A 15,500-nucleotide genomic window follows, 5' to 3' on the forward strand; every position below is an offset into this window, starting at 1 on the left:
GCATGCATGATTAACAATGTGTCCTGTTTTCGTCCGCAACATTCACGATTTGATCTGAATCCGTAAAATATTTATTTATTAATGACGTCATCGACGCGACTTTTATCACATAATAGTCAAATTCAAAAAATCTGAGGTCGTTCAACCCCTAGTCCATAACATTATCGTTTCGGTTTCACAGAAGTCAACCAGTGAAGGAGAGAAAATAACAGAATTTTACTAGGAGCACTGTAGCCCCCAGTGTTTCCCCTACCATTACCCCGCCCCTCCAACGGCACCTCCCGCCCCCCTTGAAGGTCAAAATATATTTTATATAGCGCCAGATCACAAGAGAAGTCATTTAAGGTTACCTTCCCTATATAACATGTCTATACCTTGTTCTCGTATTAAACAAACTAAATATCATGGTCGTGCCTTTACAATTCTCCTCTGCTCTCCGTATTGAGTTCCCCCGACATGCGCGCACATACACAGGTAAGCACACTCCCACCAGCGGACAGAGATCACGTGTGGGAAAATATGTCGCGTCAACCACCTGAAAAGTACATGACAATATTTGTGTTTTTAAACGTGAAAATGGCACATTTGCTTTCTTGCTCTGAGTCCAAGTACAGAAAAGACGCACTCCCTGCCCCTGACAAGCAACAGTCCAGTTACCACCGGATGACAGGTTTTCACCCAGCTTACCCTTCATTCCATCCGGACCGCGAGACATAATGAACCATTCAAAACATTAGTCTTATTTCTGTAGTTTAAATTGAGCAGCGCGTCTAAATAACTTAGCTGTACACATCACTCAGGGAAAGTTATGTTTATTATTTTGCCGCTATATCTTCTAATATCTTCATTTAGCGCTAAACGTGCTTCATTTGAACCCTTTCCGCTCCGTGAGCACTGCTTCTCCCGCCAAAGACACGTCGCATATAAAGACCTGCAGACACCAAGATCAGGTAAATAAATGGACACCCCTTACTGTAAAGCTTAAGTAAATGAAAATGCAGCAGTAATAAAGTATATTTAGTTGTCAGTAAGTTTACTGTTTGCTATATAGGTTTGTGACAGATTATAAAACATAACATCTTGTATCTACATTTAGCATTAATGATATTAATAATATAAATAGTATTAATAATCAACATGTTAACAGCATTTCATAATGAATCATGTTTTAATCGGAAAGATTATTTAGAATCAGTTCTAGTATGAATGGCATGGAAAGGCTACTTGTTAGTAACTTTGTAAGTAATTCTGCTCATGATAAATTCATTTCAGTTGTAACATTTGTTGTCAATAGTTTTTTAAATATTAAAATAGACTACTAGGACTTCACTTCAGCAACATAGCCTACAACACATTTTCTCAGTTACAAGACCTTACTGTGGCTATCATAATATAAAATAAATGGCCTGATAAAACATTAGATCGATTGATTAAATATTTATTAAAAAGTATTGTCCGGACCTACACCGCAAAAAAAATATAGAGACCACATCCCCCCAAAGCCGAAAACCTAGGGGAAACACTGAGCCCCTGACTGAAATTTTTAGGAGCGCAAGTGGAAAATTCAGGGGTACATCTTAAATTAGCCTGCAATGCAATTAGCTGTATTACTGACAAATACTTTGATTATAAACAGACTCAACTCACAGAAATTACGATGTGTAGTTTTGTTTTCATTTCAGAGGGATATGATGACATTACTCAATACCAGGGTCATACAGAATCTGCAGACTTTTTTGTTAAATCCGTGCTAAAATATTGGAAAAACTGCATAATTCTGTGGAACAGTTTTAAATGCATTTATATTTGTACAGAAATGTAAGTATGTGTAAATGTGTTAAAATAGTTTTAAAATACTATTTAAGGTGACAGTGGTTTGGTTCTGCTCATCGTTTAAAAAGAGGCAGAACCTTCGGAGAAGCATTAAGTGCTACAGTACTGTTTGAACTCTGAATACAGAAGGCCAAATTAGTACTCTGAATTCAATTGAACAATCAGAAAATGTGCATGGCATTTTGTATGAAAAAGTATATATTTTATTGTGTATAGTGTTAAAGCAATACGCAAGGGCTCGTCTTACGTTCTTAAGATGAATTAATTGTGTATTAAGGACAATTTTCGTCATATTCACAACACAATGTAAAGATAACTTCACATAAAACTTATGTTTTATTCTTGTTGTGTACAGATTGGAAATGATTCTGTCTCGAGTAATCAACAGATAAATGGCTTGTTCTGAACTCCTCAGAGTCCGCGGTTAGTTTCGTTTTTAAACGTCTCAAATATCAAATCGTTCGTCCTCGGGCTCAAAAAATCCGTGACAGCAAACAGCGAATCGTAGTAATGCGCTCACGTTGTGTCTGTAAACTCGATGAGCTGAGCTGTGACCGACGCGAAGACGGCGAGAAACATCACATCAAAAATAAACTAGGTGCGTATCTTTTTTTGTTAGAGAAATTGTTAGAGAAAACCATGGGAAAGTGGGGAAAAGAGAATTTGCGAAAAACATATATTATATAAATAGTTATTACACGGCGCTCTGGAATATTTGATACTGATTGGCCAATCTCTACATTCCAAGGTATGATATTCCCAAATAGCAACAGCTCAATACCAATAACACATAGGGATGCTGCAAATCATTTTGACAGGCACAATTTAATATTTCACAAATATTCAATATAAATGTGTCCTTTAATAACATATCTGACATTGTATTTACAAATACACCAAATTGCCTGTTCCTGGCATTTTAACGTTTTGTCTTACCTTAAAACTGAAACTAATCAGGTTTTCCTTGCGGAAGGTATGCATTAAAAATACGAGCTAACAAAATTTTTCAAAATTTTCAATAAATTACTTATGAGGCAAGTAGCCATGTAATAAGCAGGATAATTTACAGGCAGCCGGCTGTTATCGCAGAATAAACCCCTTTAGTGTACTTTATAACTTACATAATGTCTTGACAGGAATGCAAGTGTTCATGGGAAAAATTCATTTTTAGATGTGGCATATCATGTTTTGTAGATGTGGCCCAGGGCCACCAAGAGCAGTCTACAGGATGATTTTGTGCAAAAGCATAAAGTATTAAAAAGGTTTCAGGATAAATTAATGAAGTTAAAATTATTTCACTAATTAGTTAAATAATTAGGAATGTTTTTTTAACCAATAGACAACAGCTCACTTCAAGATAAAAAAAATCACCAGTTTGCAAAACTGTGCATTATAATAATTTAATATAGTAAACTGCAGTAAAATTCCTAGATATATAGTGTTTTACTACAGATTATCAACATTTTACAACAATTAGTACAAGGGTCCTACAATTTCCTTTAGCAAATCCTACAGTATTTTTTCATCTGAGTGTTCATGTTAACGGGACTTTTTTTGCACATGTCGTCTGGAAGACGCTTGAGTTTTAGTGTGTCTGACGACAGCTGTACTCAAACAGTAAAATGCTCGTAAAATAAACTCTCAGAGCAACTTTGGAGATGAAGATGTGTTTATATCCTCATATAGAGCAGACGCAGACAAATCCTCGATCATCACTTGTGTAGTGTGCTTATCTGTAGGGCTGCGCGATTAATCGAAATCGAATAGCAATCGCGATGTGAGACGTTGCGATTTGCTAATCGCAAGAGGCTGCGATGTGAAAAATATGAAACGCGTCTGTTCCAAGCCTGCTTTGAGACTGAGTGAGCGCACCTCCGTTATGCCCAATCAGCACTGCACTAGCCAACTGCGTAAACGCCCGTCATTAGAAAAAAACAAACAAACAGAAAGCGGGAGAGGGATTACGGCGTCTGCAGATTCAGATCGATCATATTAGGCAAATAAATACTAAAGAATATTCCAATTCAGAAGACCGCACACACAGCCTGTATCACACTCCCGCGTCTTGCAGAAGAGCCATTTAAACTTGACACGCACACACAGCCTGTGTCATACTTGCGCATCTCTGCCCCGTACGGCGCGTCTCCCGGACAAGCCATTTTAACTTGATGCGCGCACACACAGCCCGTTTCGTAATGCTCGTTTATATGGCGTTATTATAATGACAAATGTCGCGAGCGCATTATTACAAGGCGAGAGCGCATTCTTGTCATACGAGCACGCGAATCTCTCCGCTCGCACGCCGATTTCCTTTGCTCGTGCACAAAACTGGACGCGTGCTTTCAATTATACGCTGCTCTCTTATGAATTTTCTCTCCTCTCGCTCAATGAGCGTGTGCGCACTCAAAATGCGTGCCTTGCGTCCACGAATCCTTTGGTACTCTTGCTCTCGAGAGGTCCTCCTGCGTGTTCCAGGCATTATAGGCTGTCAAAAGTAGTCAACCAATCAGGGATAGGCTTCCACGGCGGGCCAATGAAAACGCGACCTCTTACATGGCATCTTATTGGTTGAAAGTGACTCGACGTTTTCAACGAAGCAAGATGGATCCACCACGTTCTCAGGTAACAATATTAATATATTTGATGCAACATTATTAGTCAAATGTGTATTACAAATGAACGGGGCATTAGGATGCTTTGTAGGCTACATATAAACGTCAGTTTAACTACCATGTTATTCAGACAAAACAGGCCAACACCCTCAAGTTCATGTGGTCCTCATGCATGTCCTACACTAAACATAGTATTGTCAAAATAGTACTAAATTGATTACCGAACAATTTAGATTGGTGTCTTCAGTTAGCTTTATTCTAAAATAATATTTACTACAAGTAACGGTACATATCAAAACAATAATAGCGTCTGGAGCATTTGGAAAATCATATAATATTCTATACCTATTTGGTTATGCATTTAATGCGTTTGCAGACAGACACTGTAAGTGTTCTGCATTCAGTGTTCCAGAAGTTCAGGGCATAAACTGAACTTCTATGCAATATACCAAACGCTCCCTTACCGTTCATTTATAATATACATTTGATTAATAATGTTGCATCAAATATATTAAAATTGTTACCTGAGAACGTGGTGGATCCAGAGGCGTATTAAGACCTCATGGTGCCCCCCATCCACCCACCTACCCACACGCAAGAATCCACTCATTAAAAGGTTTATATATTAAAAGATTTTATAAGAATGAAACTCAGCAATTTACAATGTACTATTTTACAAGAATTACACATTAACATGACACTTTTGTAGAAAAGAACACGAAAAACAACTCTTTTCATCAAGCATTTTTAACAATTAGGCCTACTGTAGTTAAGAGGTCGCGTTTTCATTGGCCCGACGTGGAAGCCTATCCCTGATTGGTTGACTACTTTTGACAGCCTATAATGCCTGGAACACGCAGGAGGACCTCTCGAGAGCAAGAGTACCAAAGGATTCGTGGACGCAATTTTGAGTGCGCACATGCTCACTGAGCGAGAGGAGAGAAAATTCATAAGAGAGCAGCGTATAATTGAAAGCGCGCGTCCAGTTTTGTGCACGAGCAAAGGAAATCGGCGTGCGAGCGGAGAGATTCGCGCGCTCGTATGACAAGAATGCGCTCTCGCCTTGTAATAATGCGCTCGCGAAATTTGTCATTATAATAACGCCATACGTTTATACTCAAGTCCGGCTCCACACCGCAAGTCTCCACAAGTGCATCTGGCAATATGGACGAGGCTTGACGCATGCGCACACCCTGTGTCAACTCACGTCTGGCTCCGCGTTTCAAACAAATGTAAATTCTATCTAACTGTTTTGCTAATTTCACTTGGATGAAATGAAACATTCAGCACATTTTCTACTTGTTTTTAAAATCCCAAATACTTAAAAACGAGTAAATCAGCCTATGTAACCGATGTACTATTTTAGTAATAGTATTTAACACAATAGAAAACTTTATGGATTTAAGGGTTATAACTAGGGATGTAACGATTCACCGTGAGCCGGTTGAAAATCGGTTATAATGAGCGACGATTCAAATCGGTTGAGGCTTGAACTGAATCGCAATACATTTTTTGAACAGCAGGGGCCGCTATTTTCACTGCAAACCTAAATGTGGATGCTGATATTTCTTAAATGCAAAAAAATCCAAGAAAAGCACAGACAGTATTAGTTTGTTTATATTAAAGAGAATTTTTCTATTATTAATTTGTTATAAAATTGCAGTTTAGTTTTGTTATTTGAAATAAAACATTATTTCATCATACAAAGAAACGTGAAGCATTTAAGAAATAATGCAAGGGAAGTTGTTCATTTCTAATTTGTTTCAACTCATTTTTTCAAAATAAATCGTGAGTAAATCGTGAATAAACCGCATCGTGAGATCAGAATCGTGAATCGCATCGCATCGTGAGCTGAGTGAATCGTTACATCACTAGTTACAATAGGAGTTGTATTTGTTTTAATTGAAACTATAATAGTGTATACTGGTATTTGGATTCTATTGATGTGATGTAATCTGGCAGCTGGGAACCAATAGAACAACAGCAATTCCTATTTGAATAGTGACCAAAACACACTACAAAAGGAATTTTGTAATGGTTGTAATGGAAACAATTAGAATTTCCGTAATGGTTTTTAATGTTTTATTTCAGCAGGGTAACTATACCCATAATGTGCTTCACACTCTTGACAATATTGAGCTGAAGCTTGACTTAGAAAAATTAAATCGCAAATCAAATCGCAATGTCTGTAAAAAAAAACTTGCAATTCGATATTTTCCCCAAATCGCACAGCCCTACTTATCTGTGCACCTCATTCACTCAGACACGCAGAACAGAGCAGCTAGCCAGATGACATACGCAGCCGCATCTAGTTACATGGATTCAATGTGCTGTGCCATTGATTATTGTACCACACAAACAAGCACAACCACGACAAACACAATTCACACAAACAGGCAGCTCTGTCTAATGCACCTATTCTTATTATTCTTAGCACAGACAGATTTTTCGTAGCACTGTTTTTTTTTCCAAGTTACTTGTCCAGTCGGGCAAGTAAAATTCTCTCTCACTTGCCCATACAAAACATTCACTTGTCCTGGACAAGAGTTTATGTCGAGCCCTGAGTAATGCGTTAAACTGTGCAGCTCATTCACGCAAAACAAGCAGGTGACATCTTCCTGTAGCTCAGTGGTTAGAGCATGGCGCTAGCAACGGCAAGGTCATGGGTTCGATCCCAGGGATTGCACATACTCAAAAACAAATGTATAGCATCATACAATGTAGGGTTGTTCCGATAGACGATACTATCGTGTATAGACGATCCTCAGACCTATCGGCGATAGCTGATTCCCTGGACGATAGTTGGCTGTTTGCCAATATATGTTGCAAATCAATATTACAAACGCGCATTGCGCATTTCTTCATGCAAGAGAGCTTGCAATGCACGCGGCTTAGGCTTTTCCTCTCACCAGAGAGAGTTTATAATGTGCGGCCTTTCAGTTTTCAGTGCACGATAAACTTGTGATGTGCGCGGCTCGGGGTTTTCCTCGCATGAATTGCTATGCGTGTGAGGGTTTAAAACCACCGCACGAGTTGTTCCCGTTTGGCAATCAAGTAATAACAGCGCACACCGGCATCAATGACGCATTTGGATGAATGATATTGACTTATAGCAATAGTTTACTTTCTCTTGTTTAAAAGGTTGCGGTGGTAAGTAACAATGTTGCCAACTGCACTGAACTTAAACTCTGATAGAATGCTAATTGCAGTCACACATGAGCATTTTCTAGACACATAAGCTTCTGTTTTTGTCCACAAATCCAGCTTGTCATAGATAAATGCGTAATTGCCCCGCCCCTCAATACTATCGTGTATCGGCGATCCACAGGCTGGCGATAGAACGATCTGATTATATTGAATAACTATAACCAACAATAATACAATGTAAGTCGCTTCGGATAAAAGCATCTACCAAATGCATAAATGTAAAAAGCTGGGTAGCGCCTCCGCTATTCGTTCCCGGTTACCACATCGCTGAAATCACAGGGCTCTAATTATGGACTCAGTATAGAAAATAGCGGCGCACCATAGATGAACACACAAACAAGCACCGCACCAAACACACCTTTGTTCACATCGTTATCGGAATTATATAGTATCGGACGGAACGAAGACAAATATTTCAATATACATTTTGGCCAAATCGTCCAGCCCTACTTAAAAATAATGACATTAAACATCAACTGCATATTGAATCTATTTTTGTTTACGGTTATCACCCTACAAAATGTAAAGTATGCTTGTAAACGCCACGGCTGTGTTAAAAACATATCAGCAAAGCAGAAATAAACCTAGAATATTATCAATCAAAGTGCTGAAACAAACTGATGTTAATCATTTATCTAATAAAGGAATTGCACGTTATTAGTGAAAATCATTAGCAACTAACATTAATGTCTGCATACTGAAAACACAACCATGCTGAAAAAAATAAAAGAGGACCAAACATTGATCAGAAATCTTTGAACTCATAAACGAAAACAATTCAGTTGACTGAAACTGATGCATGAAGACTTGCACGCAAACTAGAGATTACAAGAAAACTTCTGCTTTTCTTCAAAAGCTGTTTTAATGGTCATTGTGGAGATCAAATAAAAAATATAAATAACACTCATGACTATGTAACAACAATATCATTCTGATTCAAATGAGTTTATTGGTTAGCTTCACTTACCACGATTAATGAACATTCAGCCATTTTATAATTTGTATGTCAGAAAATGTCCCATTCAACCTGAATTCCCCCTATATAAGCGTACTGAACAAATTAAAGACACTGCTTATATTTCTTACAATACTTATGTGAAGATACCTTATGTGAACACAGACACACACATAAAAACCTTCATTGGTAGCTTTGAAAAACATTGTATTGACTGATTGATGCATTACTGGTGACATAGTACTAAACCTCTAGAACATAGACAGGACTTGGGCCTGGTCAGGCAGGTTTCTTATGGACAGAGTATGAAGCAGACTGGGTTCAGAGGTTAGAAGAAAACCAGTTTAAGATGTTTTTTAGGAGAATCTGAGGGATTCTAGTGGGACAAGAGAGACGAACGTGAACTTTGTCTTGTGGGTTTAATTCATTCAATCCAAAGAGCCAAAAATTTATGGAGAACTTTACCTGAACCTAACCTGCAGGGATTCTTATAGCACATGGGTTTTTCGGGGGCTTCAAATGCGACAGGTGAGTTTTACCTGGACTGAGCTAGAGAGACATCCGACTTAACATGTGAGGTCTCTGTCAGACAAGCATTAAAGATCGTCAAACCTGGTCTAATGTGAATTATGAAGCGGACTGTACCTGACAGGACACCTGAGGTCGGAGAGGTTTCTTATGGGACAGGGATCTTACCTGGAGGGTCGGAGGAGGGTAGCGCAGGTGAGTTCATCTTGGGCCGTTTTGCGTTGGGGGGACCCATTTCCAGCAGATTATCGGCCATCCTGTCTTCCTCACAAAAACACGTTACAGCAAAAAAATTGTCTTCCCGGAGCCCAAGAGGGGGACAAAGCGAAATAAATCAAACGGACCCTCGGGTTTTTCTATTATTATTCAGCGATCAGGGGCCAATAATTAACAGATGGGGCTCAAACGCGGCTCAACAGCGCCCCGCTCCGCCACCGCCATTCACCCCATGATAATCCAACACCCAAAACCCGCATAATTAACCGTAATAATCACCCCAAACCCCCCGAAAATAAATTATATCATCGTTAAAACCGAGGAAAACGACGAGGAAAAGCATCAACCCGTGCTATTTCTTCAAGTGGCTCGCGCGAATCTCTCCAAAGAGGCGTTTTTCTGTGAAAAAAAATAAAGACCTACGAGCTCCATATCCAGCTCCGATCGAAAAATCAACAAAGTCCTGAAATATAAATCGAAAACGCGAGGAAATAATTATATTTGGAATCTGCGAGTGGCACAGGAGCGCCGCTCGCGCTGAAGGGGGAAATCAGATATACGGGGGTTTTCCAGCCGACCACAAAAACGGCTCCATTTTGCCTATATTCGCCGCAAAGATCCTCGATTTTGCCCGAAGCTGGTCGTTTCCGTCGCAACGAAGATATTTGGCCCGGTTCTGGTGGAGCAGGGTGCGTAAAAAATTAAATAATGATCTCCCGAAATCCTGACGCTCATCCGCGACAAGATGGCGGCTGTTGATTCCTTCGATACAAAAAAGTTTTTTTCTTTTCCAGCCAGACTGTGGAGGGGGAGGGGCTGCGCAGGCACGCCTCTCACGCACGCGAGCACGTCACACGGCGTTAACCAAAATAGCCGCTAGGAGGCGTGGTTGGCATTTAATTTTGTAGTGAAAGAAACGTGAGGAGAACTTAATCAATTTGAGAAAAACCTACTATAAATACGGTATATATTACTATTATTACAGGCTACTACGATAAGACTTACATGGTGGTATAATAAAATAAGCTTTAAAATGACTTTTATCATTTCAGTGTAGTCTCTACATTAAAATAAAGTAAACGTGCAATAGTATACCTATACAAAAATGATGAATATCTGTTACTAATAGTTTTATTTATAGTATAAGGTACAGAAGTAAAAATGTATCAAATGCGTGTGCACGATATTTCTGCTAAAAAGATTGTAAAGGCAATTAAAAGTCAACAGACAAAATGCAGACTTTAACACTGTATTATTAGCGTTCCCTTTTCATCCATTGGCTCTGATGTAACAGTATGGCACATGCATATGTATAAATGATACAAAAAAGAATGATATGTTGACACAGAGAGCAATGCATATGTACAAACAGAACAGAATTGTATAAAGATACAGATTACGCATTGACTTTATAAATGACTTAATAAAGTATCTCTGAAGAAACAGAGTAAAAGTCAAAATCATTCATTCTGAATAAATCGACTCTTTGGCGAAAAGTTCCAGTGATTCATCTATTAAGACACAAGTTGTGTATCAAGGTTGTATACACATTGCTGAGATCAAATTGCTTGGGATCATCAACTGGTCAAAATGAAAATGAAATTAAAAAAAGTGGCTCTTCTCTTATCATGCATTAGTTCAGCCCTTTCATTGCTCACTACAAAGTTGTGACAAGCGGTTCATATCAGGTACATTTCTACTCAAATGGAAATGTCTAAAAACATAACAGTTTACGCTCTAAAGCAGCGGTTCACGATGCTTATTTTGCTTAATCAAGTTTTATATTGCTCTCCATCTCTAAAAACAGAGGAGCCCTGAAGGGTTGTGTGCTCATATTCCCCTTTAGGCAGCAACGGCACTTTTATTATGGTCTAAAGGTTGTGCCCTTTAAAATGAAACCTATATAAATGGGGAACGTTGGTGTCACAAAAAAAACCCCACATCAAAATCAGCACAGAATTTAAGTCACTTATTTAAGAATCGCATCTTGGAGTCAAATGACAATATTCATCCTGTAATTTTCACATTCAGATTGAACATACATCAGGCATGGACATGGCAAGCAAATTCTTTTAAAGAAAAGGCACAGCGCTAAAAGAAAAGAACAATTAAAATCTAAAAAGTTATTTTAATACAATAGCACATGTGAATTATGCATTTATGTGTGAAAATGAACAGGGGTGTCATTTGTCATTTCGATGCATTCTAAATAAGTAAAAGGCACTAATACACATGAAACTAATTGACAAATTAATCAATTTTTTACAACAATTCCTTTTTTTCTGTATGGCATCACGGCATAGTTCTACATAAGGTCACATAGTTTAATCAAAGAACAATCGTATGAATATTATTAATGTGTCTCTTGAAAAGTAAATGAGAAAATAAACAACAGAAAAGTTTGAGCACACAACCCTCTAAACTATGACAGTGTTGCCCATTATAAAGCCAAAGTTTAAGTGATAGAAACAACTACACTAACTCTTATCAAAAGTAGGAAAAAAAGATGAAGTCCATCATTTTCAAAGCGAAACAGTCAAGTAATTGATGCAATATCAGTGCAACGTTACATACATACATAGCGACAGATCTGTCTAATATCCCTTACAATACTTTACCCTTTACTATTGCACAGCAAAAGACAAGCAGGCGAGTCGAAACTATGGTCTAACCTATTCTAATATTTCACAAACATCTGTACATTTAACTGGCATGGTCCATTTCAACTGCCCAGATTATTGCCAGTTTGTTTTACCCACGATTCTGCCAATACGGAGACTTCATTTACAAAACTTACTTAGATTTCTAATAATCAAGATGGCTGATATTTTTCTTTATATCACATCAAATTTAATTCCAAGATCTCAGTGCAGCTATGAAAGGCAACGGCACCCAAAGTCACCATGAAATAACACTTGAAACACATTTACCCTCTATAAAGTATAAATGAACATTGAATGAGAAAACAATGTTGAGATGGACTTGATTTCATCCGCCTGTAAATGAGAATTAAGCCTGCTGGGGTTGTGAAGGTCTCGTGGGACGAGGAGGCTGAACGTCACATCTCTGTGTATACCAATACAAACGTTTCAAATTGATCTTTTCTGCAACATTCAATTGTTGTACAGAGTAAGATTTTAGAAAAGTTGCATGAACTCCAACAAGTCTAAACATCTGTTTAAACATCTTTGTCTATCGGTCAACACTAGAATAGCGTGCACGGATGAATCGTGCACAAAAACACTAGGCACATCACATGCATTGAAAAAGTGAAGTGTGAAATTCTGAAGATTTTACTTTACATCTTGTTGCCATGCTTATAAGTTATAAAAGTTAAAGGGATAGTTCACCCAAAAATAAATATTCTGTCATCATTTACTCACCCTCTTGTCATTTCAAATCTGTATGACTTTCTTTCTTCTGAAGATATTTTTAAGAAAGTTGGTAACCGAACAGCACTGGACCCCATTCGCTGCTACGGTATGGACACAAAACCAACGCACGTGAAGTCCAGTTATCAATTTTTTTTTCAAAATATCTTCGTTTGTGTTCTGTGGACGATAGTTTACAGGTTTGAAATGTTAAGAGGGTGAATAAATGATGACAGAATTTTTATTTTTGGGATAGCTATCCCTTTAAGAAGCTGATGCAGTTTATGTCCTTTAAAGACTGTGAGTTTTTTTTTTTAAGATTTTGATCTTGTTATCAGCTAAGACCTTGCTATTTCATGTTATTTCATAGATTTGATTTTGAAACGAATGCGAGAAAACAAATCAGGAGGATGCAAAACCATGCACTAAATGAAAACAAGATGGATCGTTTCTATAAAAATGTTTGATAGTCTTGATTATACTGTAACTGAGCCCACAGCGTGATCTACATTTCACTTCTTCAAAGAGACGTTTTGACGTTACCTGTGTGATGCTTTGCCCTTTTTAAAACTGCAACACGCTTTGTAAAATTGTCCAAACATTCTCTTAAATACTAATAAGTGGAAAAACGTATACAAGGTACAGAAAATAAAATGTTGCAACTTGAAATGTATAACTGGCAGAACTTAAAATATCCAAAAATACTTCTTAAACCAGTAAAAGCATTTTCTAACAACAAATCGACAAGCTTGAATCTTCTAAAGGTTTTTCAAAATGCCTCACACATTGTTATTATCCTGAAGGCACTTCACTAAAAGAAATCTGAAGAATGAATAATTCACAAAACAAAACAAAACAGAAAGAGCAAGTGATAAAAAGGTATTAAACTGATAGTAAATAAATGGGAATAACGGTGGTTTGTGCTGTCCCAATGCATCTCCGCAGCATTCCTTCTGTTCCTCTGTGGTTCTCCGGTCTAGTCCAAGAACTGTGTCGTCCTGCTAGAGAGATCAAGACACCAGTAATCGGCCTTGCTGTACAAACATCTTGTGCTTTAATTCAGACGTTCCACTTCACAGAAATCTTTGTTACACTCTTTAAAAAAAGGTGCTTTAAAAGGTTCTTCGATGTCATAGAAGAACCTTTTGGTTCCATAAAGAGCCATTAACATCTGAAGAACCTTTCTGTTTCACAAAAGGTTCTTTGGGGTGGAAAAAAGGTTCTTCAGATTATAAGAAAGTAAGAAAGAGATGGTTTTTGACTGAATGGTTCTTTGTGGAACTAAAAATGGTTCTTCTATGGCATCGCTGTGAACATTTTAAGCCCCTTTATTTTTAAGAGTGTAGGATACGTACATTCCTAAGCATGCCTATCCCTGCAACTCAACGGAGAGGGTTGCAAGCCCATGTTTAAAGGGTTAAGGACAACATCGCTGGCTTGTCAGAGTTTTGTCAGTTCTCCGGTGTATTCAACATCTTTCTTTGCTGTGGCCTTCGATTCAAGGTTTTCCGACTGTCTGGAACCCGGCACATCAGAGGTTAACGTTGGGTTTGGTGGTTTACCGAATGTGGCCGGATTTCCACTCAAGTTGGTTTCTGGTCTATAAGTCAGGCCAACGGCAGACGCGGATCGCTGAGTTTTGGACGTACCGTTGCAGCACTCACTGCCAGATGCCTTCTCGGTGAAGTCTCTGCTTGAGTAGCCCTGTCCTGTAAGCCCTGAGCTGACGGAGAACGATGCGCCTACTCTGCTGACGCTGGAGGCAGGCACCAAATTGGCGATCTCGTCGGTGGGCGAGCGACCGATGCTCCCGTCCACCTGCGCTCGGATTTCCGGCGAGACTGAGAGCTGGTACTTCGGCACGGGTCCTCTGTCTGTGCTCTTTGGGTACAGGTAGGTCTTCATTTGACCCTTGCCCTTAACGTTGACGGTGCCGCGGTAGTCAAACTCGTGGTCCATTCGGCTAAGCACGCAATAGCTCTCCTCGCTGACCTGAACGCGGCACTCCACGCCGGTGGTGTCCATTCGGCTGGCGATGTTCACCGTGTCGCCCCAGATGTCGTAGAGTAGCTTGGTGGTGCCGATCACTCCGGCTGTGAGGGGTCCGTGGTTGAACCCGATTCGTAACTTGAATTTAAAGCCCAGCATGTTTTTGTTGAAGTCGTCGACCACGCGCATCATTTCCAATGAGAACTCGAACAGGGCTCGCAGGTGGGCGTGCGGGTGCGCCTGATCGCTGCACTGTTGCACGTTGAGACCCGACGCCGCCATGTAGGTGGCGCCGATGGTCTTGATTTTCTCGATGTTGGAGAAGTCGGACTTGCGCAGGAGTTCGTCGAAGTCCCCGATGAGTTCGTTCAGGACGCGGTAGCACTCTTTGCCGCCCTCGTAGCTCTCCTCATAGAACTCGCTGAAGTTGACGATGCTGGCGAAGATGACGCCCACATTGTCATGGTTCTTCGAGTAGCTCTGGGTCACCTTAAGCTGCTCAGCCACATGGATGGGGATGATGTTCCGCAGGAGCCAGTCCGCCTGGTCACGCATGTTTTGGATCTTGATACGGTGTTGGTCGGCTTCCACGTTGCCGTGGTAGTGTAGACGGTAGCTAACCTCGAACTCACGGTTCAGAAACCAAACCAGCAGAATCAACAGGAAAAAGGCCACCAGAGCCTCTGGGCCAAGCAGGTCCTGTGGTCCCGAAGCTTTCAAAGAGGACTGGACTTCATAATCAGTGCTGTTGAGGTCGCTGGATCTAATTAAAAAGATAAAGAGCAAAAG

General features: G+C 39.5%; 2 protein-coding genes across 6 annotated transcripts in view; both read right to left on the reverse strand.

The window, feature by feature from the left end:
• Positions 1–10,130, reverse strand: part of crebbpb (CREB binding protein b) — a 51,271-nt gene extending 41,141 nt beyond the window's left edge. For both annotated transcript variants that reach the window (XM_057346467.1, XM_057346466.1), the window contains exon 1: positions 9,304–10,130. In XM_057346467.1, coding sequence (XP_057202450.1) covers positions 9,304–9,391 — 88 coding nt within the window. In that variant the 5' untranslated portion in view covers positions 9,392–10,130. The remainder of the gene's footprint in view (positions 1–9,303) is intronic.
• A 342-nt stretch (positions 10,131–10,472) lies between these two features.
• Positions 10,473–15,500, reverse strand: part of LOC130561860 (adenylate cyclase type 9) — a 45,903-nt gene continuing 40,875 nt past the window's right edge. For 2 of the 4 annotated variants that reach the window (XM_057346470.1, XM_057346469.1), the window contains exon 10: positions 10,473–15,474. In XM_057346470.1, coding sequence (XP_057202453.1) covers positions 14,163–15,474 — 1,312 coding nt within the window. In that variant the 3' untranslated portion in view covers positions 10,473–14,162. The remainder of the gene's footprint in view (positions 15,475–15,500) is intronic. The other 2 variants (XR_008963867.1, XR_008963866.1) reach the window with 2 other exon arrangements.

The sequence above is a fragment of the Triplophysa rosa genome, linkage group LG11 (assembly GCF_024868665.1).
Source record: "Triplophysa rosa linkage group LG11, Trosa_1v2, whole genome shotgun sequence".
Taxonomy (NCBI): Eukaryota; Metazoa; Chordata; class Actinopteri; order Cypriniformes; family Nemacheilidae; genus Triplophysa; species Triplophysa rosa.